The sequence below is a fragment of the Anser anser genome, assembly GCF_964211835.1.
Source record: "Anser anser genome assembly, chromosome: 1".
Classification (NCBI taxonomy): Eukaryota; Metazoa; Chordata; class Aves; order Anseriformes; family Anatidae; genus Anser; species Anser anser.
This window is the reverse complement of record NC_139720.1, coordinates 183198221-183215654: the sequence shown is the minus strand read 5'-3', so window position 1 is coordinate 183215654 and position 17434 is coordinate 183198221. Positions and strand designations below refer to the sequence as shown.

At 40.6% G+C, this 17434-nt stretch overlaps 1 protein-coding gene across 3 annotated transcripts in view; it reads right to left on the bottom strand.

The window, feature by feature from the left end:
* FNDC3A (fibronectin type III domain containing 3A) overlaps positions 1 to 17434 on the bottom strand; it is a 118911-nt gene that overhangs the window by 65292 nt on the left and 36185 nt on the right. For 2 of the 3 annotated variants that reach the window (XM_083821616.1, XM_083821617.1), the window contains exon 3: positions 13572 to 13647. The exons of the other annotated variant lie outside the window; for it this stretch is intronic. In XM_083821616.1, coding sequence (XP_083677742.1) covers positions 13572 to 13647 — 76 coding nt within the window. The remainder of the gene's footprint in view (positions 1 to 13571; positions 13648 to 17434) is intronic. 3 annotated transcript variants of the gene reach the window in all.

Below are 17434 nucleotides of genomic sequence, written 5' to 3'. Positions count from 1 at the left end.
TTCACGTTACACAGTAGCTATTTATATTTGTGCACAGCTAGCCTATGTGCCTGTGATGGCCTTGTTACCTTCCTCCCTATCTTCCTTCCCCTCATTTGGATAATAAACTGCTTCAGATGTAAAACAGATTGCTGAACGAATGTCTACAAAAGGAAGAAAGCAAAGGGAAGTTGTATCACCAGGATTTCAATGAAGTTCAAACGTGTCACGATCATGTAAGCCATGCAAGCTGACAAAACCTCAGTCGTCTCAACAGTCAAAAAAGACTGCAACTATCATCATCTAACTATTAATAACGCATGCACAGCCGTATCTTTCGGGCCATGTGCTGCTGATTCATCCATTAGGGAAAAAAAAGCAAAACTATGAACAGAATAATAATTAAAAAAATCCCTGGATTCAAAGTTGCAACATTCAGATGGGTATTACATTCTGGCAACAAAACAGTATGTGGACCCAAGCAGATAAAGCAGTAGCACAGGTGAAAATAAAGGGAAGTAAATGGAAACCAACCTCCAGGTCTCCTTCTGCAGGTACTCTCTCTACAGAACAACTTTTAGCATCAGAGGAGAAAGAGAAAGCATAGAGGCAGGACAATGCTAGCATCTTGCAGGCATCAGCAGAAGCCTGCTCGGCCTTGAGGAGGTCTGGAAAAATACCAGCTGGGAGAGCAGCTCCCCAGGCCTGGAGATGCTGCTTTCCTTCGTGGCCTGCCACCCTTCACAGCTACCGTGTGCCTGACCAGGAGATAAGGCGACCGAGACTACTCTTTGGAGTACAAATAGAACAACAGTAAATCAAACTCAATTGGAAGTTATTTCTTAGTTAACTTGAGGCCTTTGATAGAAGCCTGAACGCTTTCACAGCTGCAGCTGTACTTCAAGGATGTAGCAAAACAGCTTGGATCTCAAAGGGTGGAACTATAAAGAAACACCCTGGGGTCTCATCTAACAATTTGTAGCGTTTCAAACAGATGAGACACCAGGCTGTATTCCTACTGTACATATGGTTAAAGAAGATCTAACAAACGCAGTGCTTAGGCACAAAGTTGTAGCCCTTTCATTTTTACGGAACCCAGAAAAAGACAGTTTAAATACACTGCTTCTTAGTTTCTATAAAGCACAAATTGTTTTTAAAGAATTAATCAGATAAGGAAATGGAGTAACGTTTTTCTATATGGGGGCAGTGGCTGATTCACCAGAAGGCTGCGCTGCCATCACGAGGGACATCGACAGGCTGGAGAAATGGGCTGACAGGAACCTCCTGAAGGCCAACACAGGGAAGTGCAGAGCCCTGCACCTGGGGAGGAGCGACCCCAGGCACCAGGACAGGCTGGGGGCACCCAGCTGGGAAGCAGCTCTGGAGCAAGGGATCTGGGGGTCCTGGTGGACACCAAGGTCAGCGTGAGCCAGCAACGAGTCCTTGCTGCCAAGGAGGCTGATGGTATTCTGGGTTACATTAGGGAAAGCATCACCAGCAGGTCAAGAGAGGTGATCCTTCCACTCTGCTCAGCACCAGTGAGGCCACACTTGGAGTGCTGGGTCCAATTCTGGGCCCCCAGTACAAGAGAGCCATGGACATGCTGGAGAGAGCCCTGCAAAGAGCCACCCAGGTGAGGAAGGGCCTGGAGCACCTCTCCTGTGAGCAGAGGCCGGGAGAGCTGGGACTGCTCAGCCTGGAGAAGAGGAGGCTCAGGGGGATCTCACCCAGGGCTGTGAATCCCCGCAGGCAGGGGGCAAAGAGGCCGCAGCCAGGCTCTTTTCAGGGGTGCCCAGCGCCAGGCCAGGGGCAGTGGGCACCGAGGGGCAGGCAGGAGGCTCCCTCTGAGCACCAGGCAGCGCTTGTGTGCTGGGCGGGCGGCTGAGCACTGGCCCAGGCTGCCCAGAGAGGCTGTGGGGTCTCCTCCTGGGAGAGTGGCACAAGGCGCCTGGACGGGGTCCTGGGCACCCTGCGCTGGGGGGCACTGCTGGAGCAGGACTTGGGGCAGGTGACTTACAGAAGTCCCTCTCCAGCCACAACTATTCTGACATGCTGTGATAAAGTAAAAAAATTAGCTATTTTCATGAAATTTTATGATTTTATTCAACCAGATTTCATCCAATTAAGATTCAATGTTACGAGCATAAGTTACTCTAAATAGCATTGTCAATTAAGATCCTAATAAGTAAAATGCTGTGGGTTTTTTTTTTCAAAATTCTTTGCCTGTATCCCTGATTTAGTTCAAACAGCTAATCAACTTTCTTCTTACGTTAGAAACTAACAAGAGATCCTGTATCAATTTACCCCTCCTTTTGTTTCATGAAGCAAGAAGCTACTTCTTTCCCATCAGTAAACAGTCAGAGAAGAAATCTGATGACCTGGTTACAGTGCCAGGGGACTTAATCTTCTCAGACACAGACCCATCAAGCTTAACATCCTTTGCACAGGACTCATCCAAGTGGTTCCAGACTCAGACTGCCCACACTAGCAGCTAAATCTCAGAAGCATGAGTTAATGATTTACAAGCTTGTGGGCAACACATTGCTGACTGCAGTCATGGGAACCGACTTTCAGGTGCATTCTCCAGTTGCAACCAAAGGCCTCAACTCCATCCCAAGATGTACCTCCATTTAAGATGTGAGATGTTAGATGCTCATGGAAATGGATGAGCTCGAACAGCTTAAAGGCAAAAAGTTCAGGGCAAAGACATTCATTGTGGGTACAACTTTGAAACAATGCACTCAAATGAGATGCTTTCAGGAAGTAGCCTGTCTTTTTTCAGTTTCTAACAGCCAGGCTTTAGCTCCAGAATGGAGACATGTCATTTAAGTATCTGGACCCATGTGACTGCACGCAAGTTAGGACCTTACACTCCTGTTATAGCAAGTGGAGATCTACTTAGTGCAGACAGTGGAGCCTGGAGAGCTATTCAGTTCAAACTGATGTCAGCTGAAAAGCACTGACTGCACTGTAGCTAGTGACTAAACCTTCACTACTTATAATGGGAGCTTAGATCCAAGGCCACATATAGAAACACATTTAGACACCTAAAATTAGATGTCTTAAGAAAGCAGCTGAAGCACTGATATTTCCAACAAATGTCTCCAGAACCTTCCTATAGTCAGGCTGGGTCTAGTTTATTGAAAGGAGGGAATAACGGAGGAAATTGGAGAAGATACAAGGAAAGTTTAACAGATCGGAATATACAGGAAAACGGAACATGAAAAGGACAAACAGACTGAACACTTTATGATGAATATAGTAAATCACAAACTCATTCACATTTCAAAATGTGTGAAAGACGATATAGAATAATGCCTAACAGAAGAATGAGAAAGTAACAAACCATTGAAAAAACAAAGCATTAGAAGGCATTATAAACTTGTTTTATCCCTACAAAGATATTAGATATATTTGAACAACATTTCAAATGGAAATCAATGATAGAAAAATTAAGTTTTCCCTAAAACACTTTGCAACAAACATGATTAAACATCCGAATTAATGTTTTCCCATTTTAACCTGGTTTTTCATTTCCTACTGCAGATGGTGACAAAAACAAGTCTGATTTGCTTTTGATCAAACTTTTGCCAAGTTTAGTTTATTCAGGGAATGACACACTTTAGAAATCTCGTATTTATAAACCTAATGAAACGGGCACAACAGTAATGCTAGCTGCTCTAGCTTTTTGCAGCATGGTCAAGTGAGCTTTTCCAGCAACAGCTTCTTGGAGGGTCCCCGACTGCCTCTTTAAGAGCTGGGGGAGACTGGGGCCACCAAGTCCCACTCGCTTATCAGCCTTAGTGAAGGGGAAGGTCAGGCAGTTCCCAGAGAAGGGGGAGCGTGCACTGTTTCGAGGTTAGTTCTTGGGGCCGCTCTTAGAGCTGATCAAAATAACAGACTTCTGAATTGCTATGGCTTATTCTGACCTTGTTTTACGCTTCTTTGCCAGTTTTGTTGTGTTAAACTGAATTTTGAGAGATGGTCCCCTCTCAATTTTGCCCTATTGCTAAAGAGGACTACGGAATCAAGTAGACACCTAAGCTAGTTTTAATTCATCATAGTACTAGTAAGAGAAAAGCTACAACAGCACGGTTTCAGGGCAAATTTTCCCTGCCAATGATATTCAAACTAAGAAGCAGATTTCTCCTATGTGCCAAAGCCAGTACCTGAGCATTTGACATATGGTAGAGCAAGGACTTGAATTAATCTTTGTTTCTTTACTTTATTAGAAGGGGATTTCCCGTACCTCCATCCAACCTCCATGCTAATCTACCTGTACAAGGCAGAAGAGTGCATCTGTTCCTCAAAATTTGCAAGGGCATTCATGCACTCTGATTATCACTCTAAGTTATAGAAAAGCCAGTTTCCTGCTTACAATTATTATGTCATATTGTGTCTAAGTCAAGGAACTATATCCATGTTTTATGGTCATTTTCTTTCCTTAGCATCTTCTTTTAACACAGAAGAGCATCAAGTCTCCTCTGCAGTCATACTTGTGCATGACTGACTGGTACCAATGTTATTTTTAGTTTGACTGTAGGCACCTAAAATGCAATTACCTATACAAATTTTAGAAACAGCTTCATATTTAAGGCCATTTCCAAAGATGCTTTCAATTTAAGCGACTCCTAGACTCAGCTTTGAAAGTCCTCAGCCAAGAGTTAGATGGCTTTAAGTCATTGTAGCTTGCTGTGACCTCATACTTTCAGTTGACTTGTTTTAGCTTTTTTCAGTGCTTTTATAAAGCCCTCTATATATTTGCGACAGAAATTAACATATACAAGAGGATGTGATCTAAGTATCCATATCCAGTTTCAGCCTTGCATATTATGTTTAGTCTTCTACACAGCACTCACATGGAAGCAATGGATAGAAATCAACTTGAGATGATTTATCATTTAGGGGTTTTTGTTTTGTTGAAATGAATTGATGTATACAACCTTACATCTGTAGCCTTCAGAAGGCTACAATGTAGAAAAGCAGTAAAACATCTTTGAAGAGGAAAAGCACAGCAAATATAGTTACCTGTGTCATCACATAATATCCCAGTACCAAGAAACGAGGACTAGGTAAATGGAAACTGATGAAAAATTACTTCCCTCTTGGGCTACAGAAAGGAGGTATCAGATTCCTTGGGTGGCTCCAGTAACCGTTCTTAATGGGAGCAGAAACACTGAGCACTAAAAACCAAAAAACACTCATAGGGGTTAACTTATATGGGTTCACCCAGGCTCGCAAGTTATCTAAAATACTAGAGACGCTCAAGAAGAGAATTCTTAATATTTTTTGCGAATTTGCTCCATTAATACAGATCTATGTGAATGTATGTGAAGCATATGTGAATCTACGCGATGTATGTGAAGCATGGGCTGGACTGTGTGGAACTTCAAGTTGGTGATGGCAAAGTTGAAAGCCTCTGGGTAAGGACTAAGGGATGAACAAATAAAGGGGATGTCGTTGTGGGAGTCTATTACAGACCACCTGGCCAGGACAACAACACCGATGAATTATTCTTTGCAGAACTACGAGACGTCTCAAGATCAACTCCCCTTGTCCTTATAGGGGATTTCAACTTGACAGACGTCAACTGGGATCACCACACGGCTGACACGAGCAAGTCCAGGAGGTTAGCACCTAGATGATAACTTCTTGGTGCAGGTGCTAAGGGAGCCAACTAGGAAAGGTGCCCTCCTTGACCTGTTGCTGGAGAACAGAGAGGGTCTTGTGGGAGACGTGGCAATTGGCGGCCATCTTGGTCATAGTGACCACGAAGTGGTTGAGTTTAGAATTTATGGTGACAGAAGGAAAACTGTCACCAAAACTTCAGCCCTGGATATGGGGAAAGCAGACTTCAGGCTGCTCAGGGAACTAGTCAGCAAGGTCCCCTGGGAAACTGCTTTTGAAGGCATTGGCATCCATCAGTGCTGGTCAATCTTTAAGCACTGCCTCCTAAAAGCACAAGATCAGGCGATTCCAAAATATCGGAAGTCAGGCAAGCGGGGCAGAAGGCCGGCCTGGCTGACCAGGGATCTTCTACTGGAGCTTAGGTGAAAAAAGAAAGTGTACAGCTGCTGGAAGGAGGGTCAGGAGACGAGGGAGGAATACAGGGATGCTGTTCGTGTTTGTAGGCAGATAATTTGTGTGGCCAACGCTCAACTAGAGTTGAAGCTGGCCATGTCTGTGGGAGACAATAAAAAAGTTTTTTTTAGATACGTGAACAGAAAAGGAAAACCAAAGAAAACATAGGCCCCATACTTGATGGGGAAGGTCTCCTCACAAACAATGACATAGGCAAAGCAGAGACGTTTAACGCCTTCTTCGCCTGTCTTCAACACTGATGATGGCCTTCGGGACCCAGGGTGCCCTGAGCTGGAGGACCATCACGGTGGGAATGACAAACTCCCAACCAACCCTGCATGTGTGCGGGATTTGCTGCTCTACCTGGATCCATACAAGTCCATAGGTCCGGATGGGATTCATCGCAGGGTGCTTAAATAGCTGGCTGATGTCATCGCGGGACCTCTCTCAATTATTTTTCAACGATCTTGGGAATCTGGAGAGGTCCCATTGGCCTGGAAACTGGCAAATGTTGTGCCAATTTTCAAGAAGGGTAAGAAAGAAGACCCTAGCAATTACAGGCCTGTCAGTCTCATGTCAGTGCCTGGTAAAATTATGGAGAGGATGATCCTTGAAGTTATTGAAGCACACCTGGGGGACAATGCAGTCATTGGTCCCAGCCAACATGGGTTCATGAGGGGTAGGTCCTGACTAACAAATTTGATTTCTTTTTATGATAAGATCACCCATCTAGTCGATCAAAGGAAACCAGCTGATGTGATCTTTTTGGACTTCAGCAAAGCTTTTGACACGGTTTCCCATAGGATCCTATTGGACAAAATGTCCAGCATACAGCTAAACAAAAACATCATACAATGGGCGAGCAATTGGCTGACAGGCAAGGCTCAAAGGGTTGTGGTAAATGGGGCCACATCTGGCTGGCGGATAGTCACTAGTGGGGTCCCTCAAGGCTCCATTTTAGGGCCAGTCCTCTTCAATGTTTTTATAAACGATTTGGACGTAGGACTAGAAGGTGTTTTGAGCAAATTTGCCGACGACACTAAACTTGAAGGAGTTGTGGACTCGGATGAGGGTGGAAAGGCCCTGCAGAGAGATCTGGACAGACTGGAGAGCTGGGCGGTCACCAACCGCATGAAGTTTAACAAAAGCAAGTGCCGGGTCCTGCATCTGGGACGGGGCAACCCTGGCTATATATATACAGACTGGGCGACGAGATGCTGGAGAGCAGCCCTGTGGAGAAGGATCTGGGGGTTGTGGTTGACAGCAAGTTGAATATGAGCCAGCAGTGTGCCCTGGCAGCCAGGAGGGCCAACTGTATCCTGGGGTGCATCAAGCACGGCATTGCTAGTTGGTCGAAGGAAGGGATTGTCCCGCTCTACTCTGCGCTGGTGTGGCCTCACCTCGAGTACTGTGTGCAGTTCTGGGCACCACAGTACAAAAAGGACATTAAACTGTTGGAGAGTGTCCAGGGGAGGGTGACGAAGATGGTGAAGGGCCTAGAGGGGAAGACATATGAGGAGTGGCTGAGGTCACTTGGCCTGTTCAGCCTGGAGAAAAGGAGGCTGAGGGGGGACCTCATCACAGTCTACAACTTCCTTGCGAGGGGAAGTGGAGAAGAAGGGGACCTATTCTCCATTATCACCAGTGATAGGACCCGCAGAAACAGTGTTAAGCTTAGGCAGGGGAAGTTTAGGCTGGACATCAGGAAGAGGTTCTTCACCGAGAGGGTGGTCGCACTCTGGAACAGGCTCCCCAGGGAAGTAGTCACTGCACCAAGCCTGTCTGAATTTAAGAAGCGATTGGATAGTTACATGGTCTAAACTTTTGGGCAGACCTGTGCGGTGCCAGGAGTTGGACTTGATGATCCTTATGGGTCCCTTCCAACTTGGGATATTCTATGATTCTACGATCTATGGATTTAAATAAATATTGTCTCATTCCTCAACTTCGTCCACTGCTAAAGCTGACATTGAGCAATTTAACAAACAAGATACAATATATCTAGAAGTGATGTCACCCTTAAAGACAACATGGGGTTACCTGGCACTACTGCAGTGCCAGGTAACCTCGTGCATTCTCAGATCACCAGAGAATGACAGCACGTACTTCCTCCGACCCACACAGTGGGTTTAGGGTTTGGTAATAAGCTCTGGTCTTCTCGTGAAAGCAGCAACTTCCAATGACCACTAGCAACTAGGAAAGTCCCTTCTGAGGGATTTGTGACAGCTTGTACAGAATTTATGACCAGATCAACATCGGTGTTTAACTACCTCAAATAATAAATTACATAAAACTCAACAGCTAAGCACCAGGTGTTACTTAGAACAAAAAAAAGTCTATTTTTTTGTTGTCATTGTTCAAATGTACTTAGGCAGGAGTTGCATTTATTTTAAAATGTTCACCTTGGTTGCTTTAATGCTATCTGAAAACAACCAAAACCACATATGAGACCCGGCAGCAGGTAACAACTTTATTCATGTAGCATTCTGGATAATGGGCAGGTATGCTCTTCCAAAGCTGAAAATAAATTTTAGAATGAAATAGTTTGTGCTTCACTACTGTAATCTTAGAATTGATATGATTTTCCTCTTTCCCTCTTGACTTAGTTCTAAACACTTTTAACAAGCATTTTATTCTTTAAAGGGGAAAAAAAAAAAGACGTTAAGATTGCTTAACTTCTATCCCAGAGACCAACCTTAAAACTGATACTTCATTTCAAAACATGAAGTATTTATGACTCACACTAATTTACATACATTTTCTTATTTTATTATGAAAATGCCAATTTTCCTTTGCAGAGACATATATAACATGGTCTCTCATTATGTCAAGTAACATTTAATAGCCCCTAGCTGCAACTTGGGACTGTTATAAAATGTGCTCAAGATGAGTCATCTTCATTCACTTATTCTGCAATAGGAAGAATTCATGAATGAATGATCTGCAGTAATTCACTTCTACAAAGACAGCCCATTCATTTACTTCAAACCTGGCTTTCTGAATCACTGCAATGTAGCTGATTATTTCACTTTAACAGAAGACAAAATTTTGCTTAAGGAAAGTTTCCACAGAAGTCTGAATATTTCCAGTATGTGTGAACAGTTTCACAGATCTAAAAGAGCTCTTCTGAAAATAAGCACTTTGGTCTAACATATGGATACACAGGCAGATACCTTCCTGTCTGTCTAGCAAGAAAATCACACTGTCTTTAGAAAGCAAGCCTGACAAATGGTTTAAATTGAAGTTGTGTTAAAAGAGTGGGCAGAAGTCACTGCTATCAGACAAACCACTAGGCAGTCAAACAATATTTTATAAAATCAAAAGTTGGCCCTTGGTACAGAGAAATGCTCATTTAAAGTTGTAATTAAGTCAAAATATACACAATGGAAAAGCAACTAAGACCTAAGCTGTCAACTACAGAAATACAAAATAAGCATGATTGTTATTTTATAAAAATATGCATACAGTACATCAAGAAAAAATACACAGTCATCAAAACTCTGTCAAAGTAAAAGAAAGAGATTAACCAAGGAGGAAAGGTCCCTCAGCAACCACTGCTCTTTTGTCAAACCTACAGATTTTAAACTAGGAAATAAAATGTCCTTTTCATCCCATCTTAACTGCCATGGAAGAGGCACAAGCTAAAATGCCACTTCTCACCTACAGTTCCAAAACATTCAAGGCTTTATAGATCACCTATGTGAGTTATACCTGCAAACAGCCAGCAAGTCAGTACAGAGACCTGAGTATACATGTACTATTTTCTTCAGAAGCTTAGCTTTCAGAAAAAGCATGGTGTGCTCCTCTATTAATTGGTACTTTTCATTACTTCATTGATTCAAGGACAGCTCTAAAATACTCACTTTATTCACACTTATTCACACCTCTCCTTTCTCCTGGAAAGACAATGACTCTTGCTGTTTTCAGGCTGAGTACTTTTACCCTATGTACAGAGCATCCAAAGTAAGGCTAGTACTCTTTAGAAATAAAAGAACTATGACAGGAACAGCACAAAGACTGATGGATGGAGCACCTCAATTTTTCCAACAGACAGAGATATGGTGCAAGAAGTATATAAAATGGTTAGATTTATAAAGAATCCACACTGGCTTCAGCAGATACTGCAATCTCAACATGAAATGACCAGCAATAAAGCACAAGGGACAGAGATCTAGAATCACTGAAGGAACCGTGACTTACCAAGTCACCCACATTACTGCATCTGTGGATCCATCCACAAGCAGCTCAAAACCTCTCAACCTCCTTTCTTTTGTTTTTGTACTATACTTACATAATCTCAGTTTAAGCATATGATGATGCAAATTGCCTTCACAGAACCTGAAACTGTTACCATTTCAATTTTTGCTCAATGCATAACATGCCAAAGTCTTAGTATCCTTTGTAATCTCACATTTTTTCTCCCTTTCCTTAGGTACTTTCATTAAGATTTTACTCTACAGAGAACCTAACCACATATTTATATGGCAACACTTTGCTAAATATAGTTTAGAACACAGACTTTGAAAAGTAGTACTTGAAAATTTTCCATTCCTTAAAAAAAAAAGTTAATGTTCAACATTAATCTGAAGTCCTTGTTATCTGTAGGATATTGAACATCCTACAAAATACTAAGTAAATGAAGCTCCCAAACCAGTTCATTCTAGAAAGCAAACATCAGAAACTAAGAGAGATTTGTTTGGTAGTCACTTACCATTCTACCACAAATAAAGAAGTGTTGGAAATTATTCATGTAGCTTTACAAGTATCATTTTGAAGGGGATAAGGGAATACTTTTAATTATATCAAATATATTATATTATATTAAAAATATTAAGTGCATTTCATGGAAAAAGCCTTATGCTTGTACTAATAATGCTTTTCTTCAGGTCGATTCTGAGCGTGATACAAGACAACATCATTAATTACATCAATATGCAATGTACTTGTTATACATAATCACAGTATTTCCGTGAGCAGTGTGCTGTCTTTGCAGAGTAATATGCAGATACACATTTTTAATGTATGTATTCCAATGTCCTTTTACATAGTACATCACAGAGAGCAGAAAATGTGCTGTTTGTTGAGACTGAAGTCAATACAGTCAGACAAGAGAATAAAGATGGGCAAAGCCTGACAGGGAAACAAACTGGAAAACAGTATTATTTCACATTCTGATGACTAAATCAACTTGCTACTAATAGCTTCTCCACTCAGTTTCTCCATGCCTTTTTCTTAAATAAGCATTTCTGCATGTTTATAATGCTTCCCCAAATTGTACTCATTATGTATTTCTGCAACTTTAACTTTGATTTGACCTAATAATTTAGTGCATACAGCGAAGAAAATAAGAACAGGGAACTGATGTGAGGTTTCCTGCTTTAGAGTCAGCACAATAGTCTCTTGTAGCTGTAACCCATTTTGCAGACTGGGAATCCATTTTTTTTTCTGCAAAGTCAAGGGCAAACTATGTTTGAGAAGTTGTGTCAGAGCAAGAAGGACCATCAATACCAAATTACTCTCTACAGTGTGCACTACATGAAGTCATTCACTTTATAGAAATCTGTGCACAGAAGCTGTTGGGAAAGTAGGCATTCCTCGTTAGTGCAATACATACCATGAAAAAGTACAGCATCACTTTCTAAAGGAGTTTCTTCTTTAAGCTGGAGACCCAACACGTTATAAATGTACGAAAGATCTATTGACATAGCCCTCATAACACAGGGACATCTCAGAGTGGCAAGAACAGACCAGAAAAGCTATATTCATGTGAACATGTCTAACTGATGCTGTTCTAAGATTAGGGAACGTACAAACACAAAAAACCTCTAAGTTATGATCTCTGTTTTATTACCAACTATAAGGCATGTTTTCATGTACCGGAATGGAGAAGGACAAGGAGAATGCCCATATAACAAGTGGTTTGCAAAAGTTGCAGGACTTTCCAGTAAAGTTGTAAAAACCATATCCGAGTTTACTCTTAATGAGTACCAGGAAGAGTTGTCTAACACATACTCACTCTCATATTTAAAGCGCAAATAAATCAACAGTTGAATAAAATCACAATAGCAAGCTGCCTATTTAGAAAGCAAGAGGGACCAGGCAAAGATAAAAGCAGTATCATGAAAGGTTATAACTCTATTTGCAAAGATATGATAGCAGTATTTTTGCAGTTCATCACACACACTTTCTACTTTCAAAATTACCATGCAAGGAAAAACGTCAAATCAATTTTTCTCCTCACTAAGCCCATCTGATAAATCAAAATTAAACGCACAAAAATGCAAGGTATGCCACTCCTCAATATTGTGTGCAATAGAAGTTAAATACAATTTTTATCTTTTTTTTTTTTTTTTTTTAGAAAAAAACACCTTAAATTGCAGGACAAAATTACTATGTTCCTCATAGATATTGCAAAGCAACTATTACAGATACATTTCAAATAACGAAGTATAGAACTGTGAGCTGCAATACTGACTGACTTGTGGCTGAAATGAAGCAACAAGAATGTGCAACTGGCACAGAGTTCAGAAAAATGGCACTAATGAACATATAAACTTTAAGAATTGTCAATGTAAACCTAATTACAGTTCAAGGCCTCCTTTTAATCAGTTCACTTGTAGCCCAAGGACGTGCCTATGACACTGGAAATAGACCTTTTGTCTCAGACTGAAAAGATGGGGAAAAGGAGCTGGAACTTCAACTTCCCAGGACAGTATCTGCTGGAGCTGAGCCAACGTTCAGGAAAAAAAAGGTAGGATTCATTGGCCCAGCAGATAACAAGCAAAAAGAAAAAACAAAAAAACAACAATCCACTATCTGAATCTGTGGATACTCTTTTATAACACAGTAAAATGGTATTCTAAACAAGAGCAATATCAGAGTCCTCTTTTCTTGCAGCCTCAGATGGGCTCGACTTGTAGCTATTTTCATTCAGAACAGAAAACAGCATCCAAACTGACCATTGCGTATGGGGACACTATGCTTAGATGAAGTGTTTGTATTTTGCAGCTGGATCTTGCTAGAACTCAGGAAGGACACCAAGTGATATCCCTAGAGATCCCTAGGTGTCCTAGAAAACTAGCAGAGGGATAACAGACAGTTACTGCTGGGCAAAACAATGTCCATATGATAGCAACAATTGAAAATACAAACTGAAACCAAATTAACAACTGTAACTTTTGATTTGAGGTCTATGAAATAAATGAGCTTAGTCAAAGGTTGCTACAATAGTACTTGCCTGTTTGGTCTGCAGATTAAATGTTGTGTTCCTGCCCTCTCTGCCCACACCAACAAGGGAATTTAATTTTAACTAATACAGATAAAAAGTACGTTCCTTATGGTACCGAAATGTAAATCCAATGATGCCTAGGCACATAATCTTTTAGGTCTTTAAACAGCTTTTGTATTTAAAATTATTTTCTCTCAGTCTTTTACCTTCAACACCAGAAATTACCTTTTATTTATCCTGATGCAGAATCAGGAAATATTAAAAAAAAATTATCCATTTTTACCTGTAATGCACTGAAACTGTCCATCTTCTCTTCTTATTGTAAATGCTTCCCCTGGATTAACTTGCACAAGAATAACCTTAAAAATAAAAGAGTGTTCACAACCATTACACAGGAATACGTTACAGAAATCTGGTATGCGCAAAAAAAAAGGTTTTACTGGGAAAAACACTTTTTTTTTCTGGTTGTTAAATACATTTTCCATTTCACATTGTTTGCTGCCTTCATCCCCCCAGAAAAGTACAAGTACAGATATTTTTAAACATACTTTTCCAAAGAACCTAGGAGAGAATAAAAATGGGTAAAACAGTACCTGTACGTATTTTATTTCCTGGACTGCTTAGTATAATTAAAATACTATTTCTACAGCTTAAATTATTCCAACAAACCACATTAACTTCAACATAAATCAAACCATTACATAAAGTTTCAGAGGAAGCCTAGAACTCAGTGTTTGTATTTTAAACATAACTGCTTGGCAAAGTTTTCAACACGAGGGAAATACTGTGCAATTTCCTTCTTTTTATGATCCAAGCATGTTTGCACATTCACTAATTATAAAACATTATTAGAAGTAATAAGAAAGTGCACCAGATGCACAGCATGAAACGGTATGTATAGTTTAATCTGCAGAAAGCTGTTTATCCTAGTTGCCTTTTTGTGTTCGGTGTTTTTTCTTGTAGTTTTGTTGTTGTTTTGTTTTTAGACCAAGCAAAGCAGAATTGATAGAAAAGCACATTCAGCTGAAAAACTGCAAAAAGTTGACAAAAACCAAAGCAGAAGCCCATTACCATTTTAGACTTCTGCATTCTCCTTAGAAACCTACCTTTCTGAAATAAAAAGTTTGTAACTATGAAGAACCCAGCTAAAATTATAAACAAAAGAAAATAAAGAAGAGCAGGTGCATTTTATGATTTCCTTTCTGGGCACATCTTCAGTCTCACTTGCATGTGCCTAAATACAGTAGGTGTCTCCCTCCTGATGTGAATCAGAGGTAGATCTCTCTCTATACAGCTATTCAAGATTTTGGCCAAAAAAAATTTACTCTGTTAGTCTGCTAAAGTATAATTGGGCTTGTTGCTGCTTGTTTACAAAGAAAACAGGAAACTTCATTGCTACTCATTTTAGGAATACTGAATCTTCCTCTTTTGTTTAATTTTGCCTTTTGCTCTGCCTTTACACATTCAGGCTTCCTTTTTTGTGCCCAAAATAGTGAGGAAAAGGCAGGAATCATATGAATTCCTCCTCCTGTTAAAACAAATTTACAAATTCATTGAAAGATGACAAGTTTTACTCAAACATAGCTGCAAATTTCATGAGATTTGGTGGATGTTTACATTTTCAAACTTGGGTCTATGGGGTTCAATACCAGTTTAGCTCAGTTTTGGTCATGCACTTCAGAAATACTACCTTGAATTGTTTCATGTTACTAGAGTAAGATCTCTTTTCAGAAGCTTTCAGCTCTTTGAGGAAAACAACAATGAACTGTATCACTATTTATATTTTATCATGTTTAGAAATTTTCCTGATTATCCAAACTGTGTCAGAATATAAAACTCAGTAAAAGTTAGCATTTAACTTACCCTAAACTTAGAAACAAGATTTTAGAAGTGAGCTTCAAATGAAGCTTGTATCTCTTCCAAAAATATTGTATTACAGAGTTTATTGAAAGGGTTTGTAGTTAGTATTTTAGCAAGTGGATACCATCTTCAGACCAGGATGGAGGGAAATGTGAGTGATGAGTTCTAATTTCTTTTTCAGACCTCCCAAACAGACATAACTTTTTGAAGACACATATCTCATTGACTTACTTTCCCCTCTTTGCTACAATTGAAAGTTTTAGCTTGAAATTTAGCCTGGAAGTACTTAAAGCTTTGCAGGGGCATAAAAGAATCCCTGTCCATCCACATGTACAGAAAAGTAGCCAGATTTGCATAAGTGTTTTGGCTGATTTAGTATGCCCTGACTTCTGGAAGGAGCCATCCTGGCTGCAGCTGGCAAGTGACGTGGCAATCTACAAGTGTCACCTCAGTGTGCTTGGTGTTCACAGTATGAACTACGAGAAGCAGGAAAAGTTGTAAAGGTCTCAAGTTTTAGGGCAACAGCTGGAATTATTTATTCCCTTGATTACTTTGAAGTAAGATGGAAGAGGGGATGACTAAAATTACTCCATTGTTCCCATTTCTTCAGTGCCGATGCCTGGCTCCTGAGGTTGGTGGCCTAGGTAATGATGTTGCTTTGGGAACCTGATATTCCTCCTCTTCCAGACACCTGCCCCAACTGCAGCAAGTAGGCCACATGCCTCTCGATATTCTTTTGGAGCGTTTTCTCCTGTGTGAAAACCTTTGTTGTTGGCTTCACAGCACCTCAGAAGATAAAGGCTCAACACTCCAGCCATGGCGTAACGCAGGGAGAGGGAGCACTGGTCAGCACTGGCTGTGCCATGTTGCTTGCAATGGGTCTACTGACGAAGACCAGCACTGCTTTCACACTCGTGTTGTCTGTGGGTTTTCCATGTCTCTGAGGGCATCTGAATCCCAACCAAGAGGGTGGTGAGTGTGGCTGACCTAATGCACATTAATTAGATGCTCAGGTCTCAGGAAGAGGAAATAGAGATTTTTTTTTTTTTCCAGTGGACTATTAGTCTGCTTGTACTCATTTGACTGGCTCCCACTTTCAGCCTTGCTTTTATGTTGTACATTCCCATTTATATTTTACAACTGTTCCAATATAGGCTGTATTTTGTTGCTAAGCATGCCAAAAGAGTCTGAATCAGGGCTGTAGCAATTTCAGAAGTTTCAAAAACCACTGGTTTCAAAAGCCTTTGTTCTGGAGTGAAGCGTGTCAATGTGACCAGTCTTACTTCTCCGCCTCATTGCTGCTGAAGCCCGGGGGTCATCACTGCTTTAAGAAGGATATTTTTGACACTCTCTCACCTCCTGAGTAGATACAACTTGTATGAAGAAAAATTAAAGCTACTCCTATTTACAGAGAGACTGGTACACTTCTGGTCAGAAGAGATACTACCAAAGAGAGACAATCACTCCTAGGGATTCACTCTTACGTTATAAAAGTCTGCTGCACATAATCAGAGATGCGAGAAAATCTCTCTAATGGAAAAGGTAACATGTATCTTTCACAGCATCATGGTAAGCAAATAAAACTTACAGGTTGCTACTATTTATAGGTCTTCCACCTCATTCTCGAAGACTTTGCAGAGGCTTGCACATCTTCTTGCCCAATGTGCTACCTCATCAACCTAGTGGTGTTAAGAAAATTGAGGCTCTCATCTTTCACAGTGAACGTTCTCGATCTCAATCTCCTTCTTCTGCAAGATTGTTGTTGGCTGGGACTTAATGAAATGCTTTGGAAAACTTTAATGGTTGAGTCTCTTTTCTTGTGCCTCATTCTTTTTGTGACAAATCCTGTTGCTTTACTTCAAAACTCTGCTATCTGAAAGGCTAAACTTTCTATCAAAATCTAAAACCCCGCTATCCAAAAGCCAATCTGCATTATTCTATCCACATTTCTGCTGCCTTCTCTTCTCAAGTAACTACAATAATCTGAAAAAACTTGTCATGTGCCAGTCTCAGTGGGAAGCACGTTCTACAGTCTTCAAATGCCATTTCTCTTACTAAATCAACAAAACGCTAATTAAGGACTTCACAAGCTTAAAAGAATAATGGGAGCGTAAGACACCGAGTCCTTGATACAAGCTCTACGATCCTACAAACACATTTAAAGCACCACCAACTATAAAAAATAATGAAGTTTAGAAATGTAATTTCTCAAAGCTAACACAACTTTGACAACATATTTTTGACTCGAGAATATGTTAAGGTATTACTACTAAGAAATGGAGTATT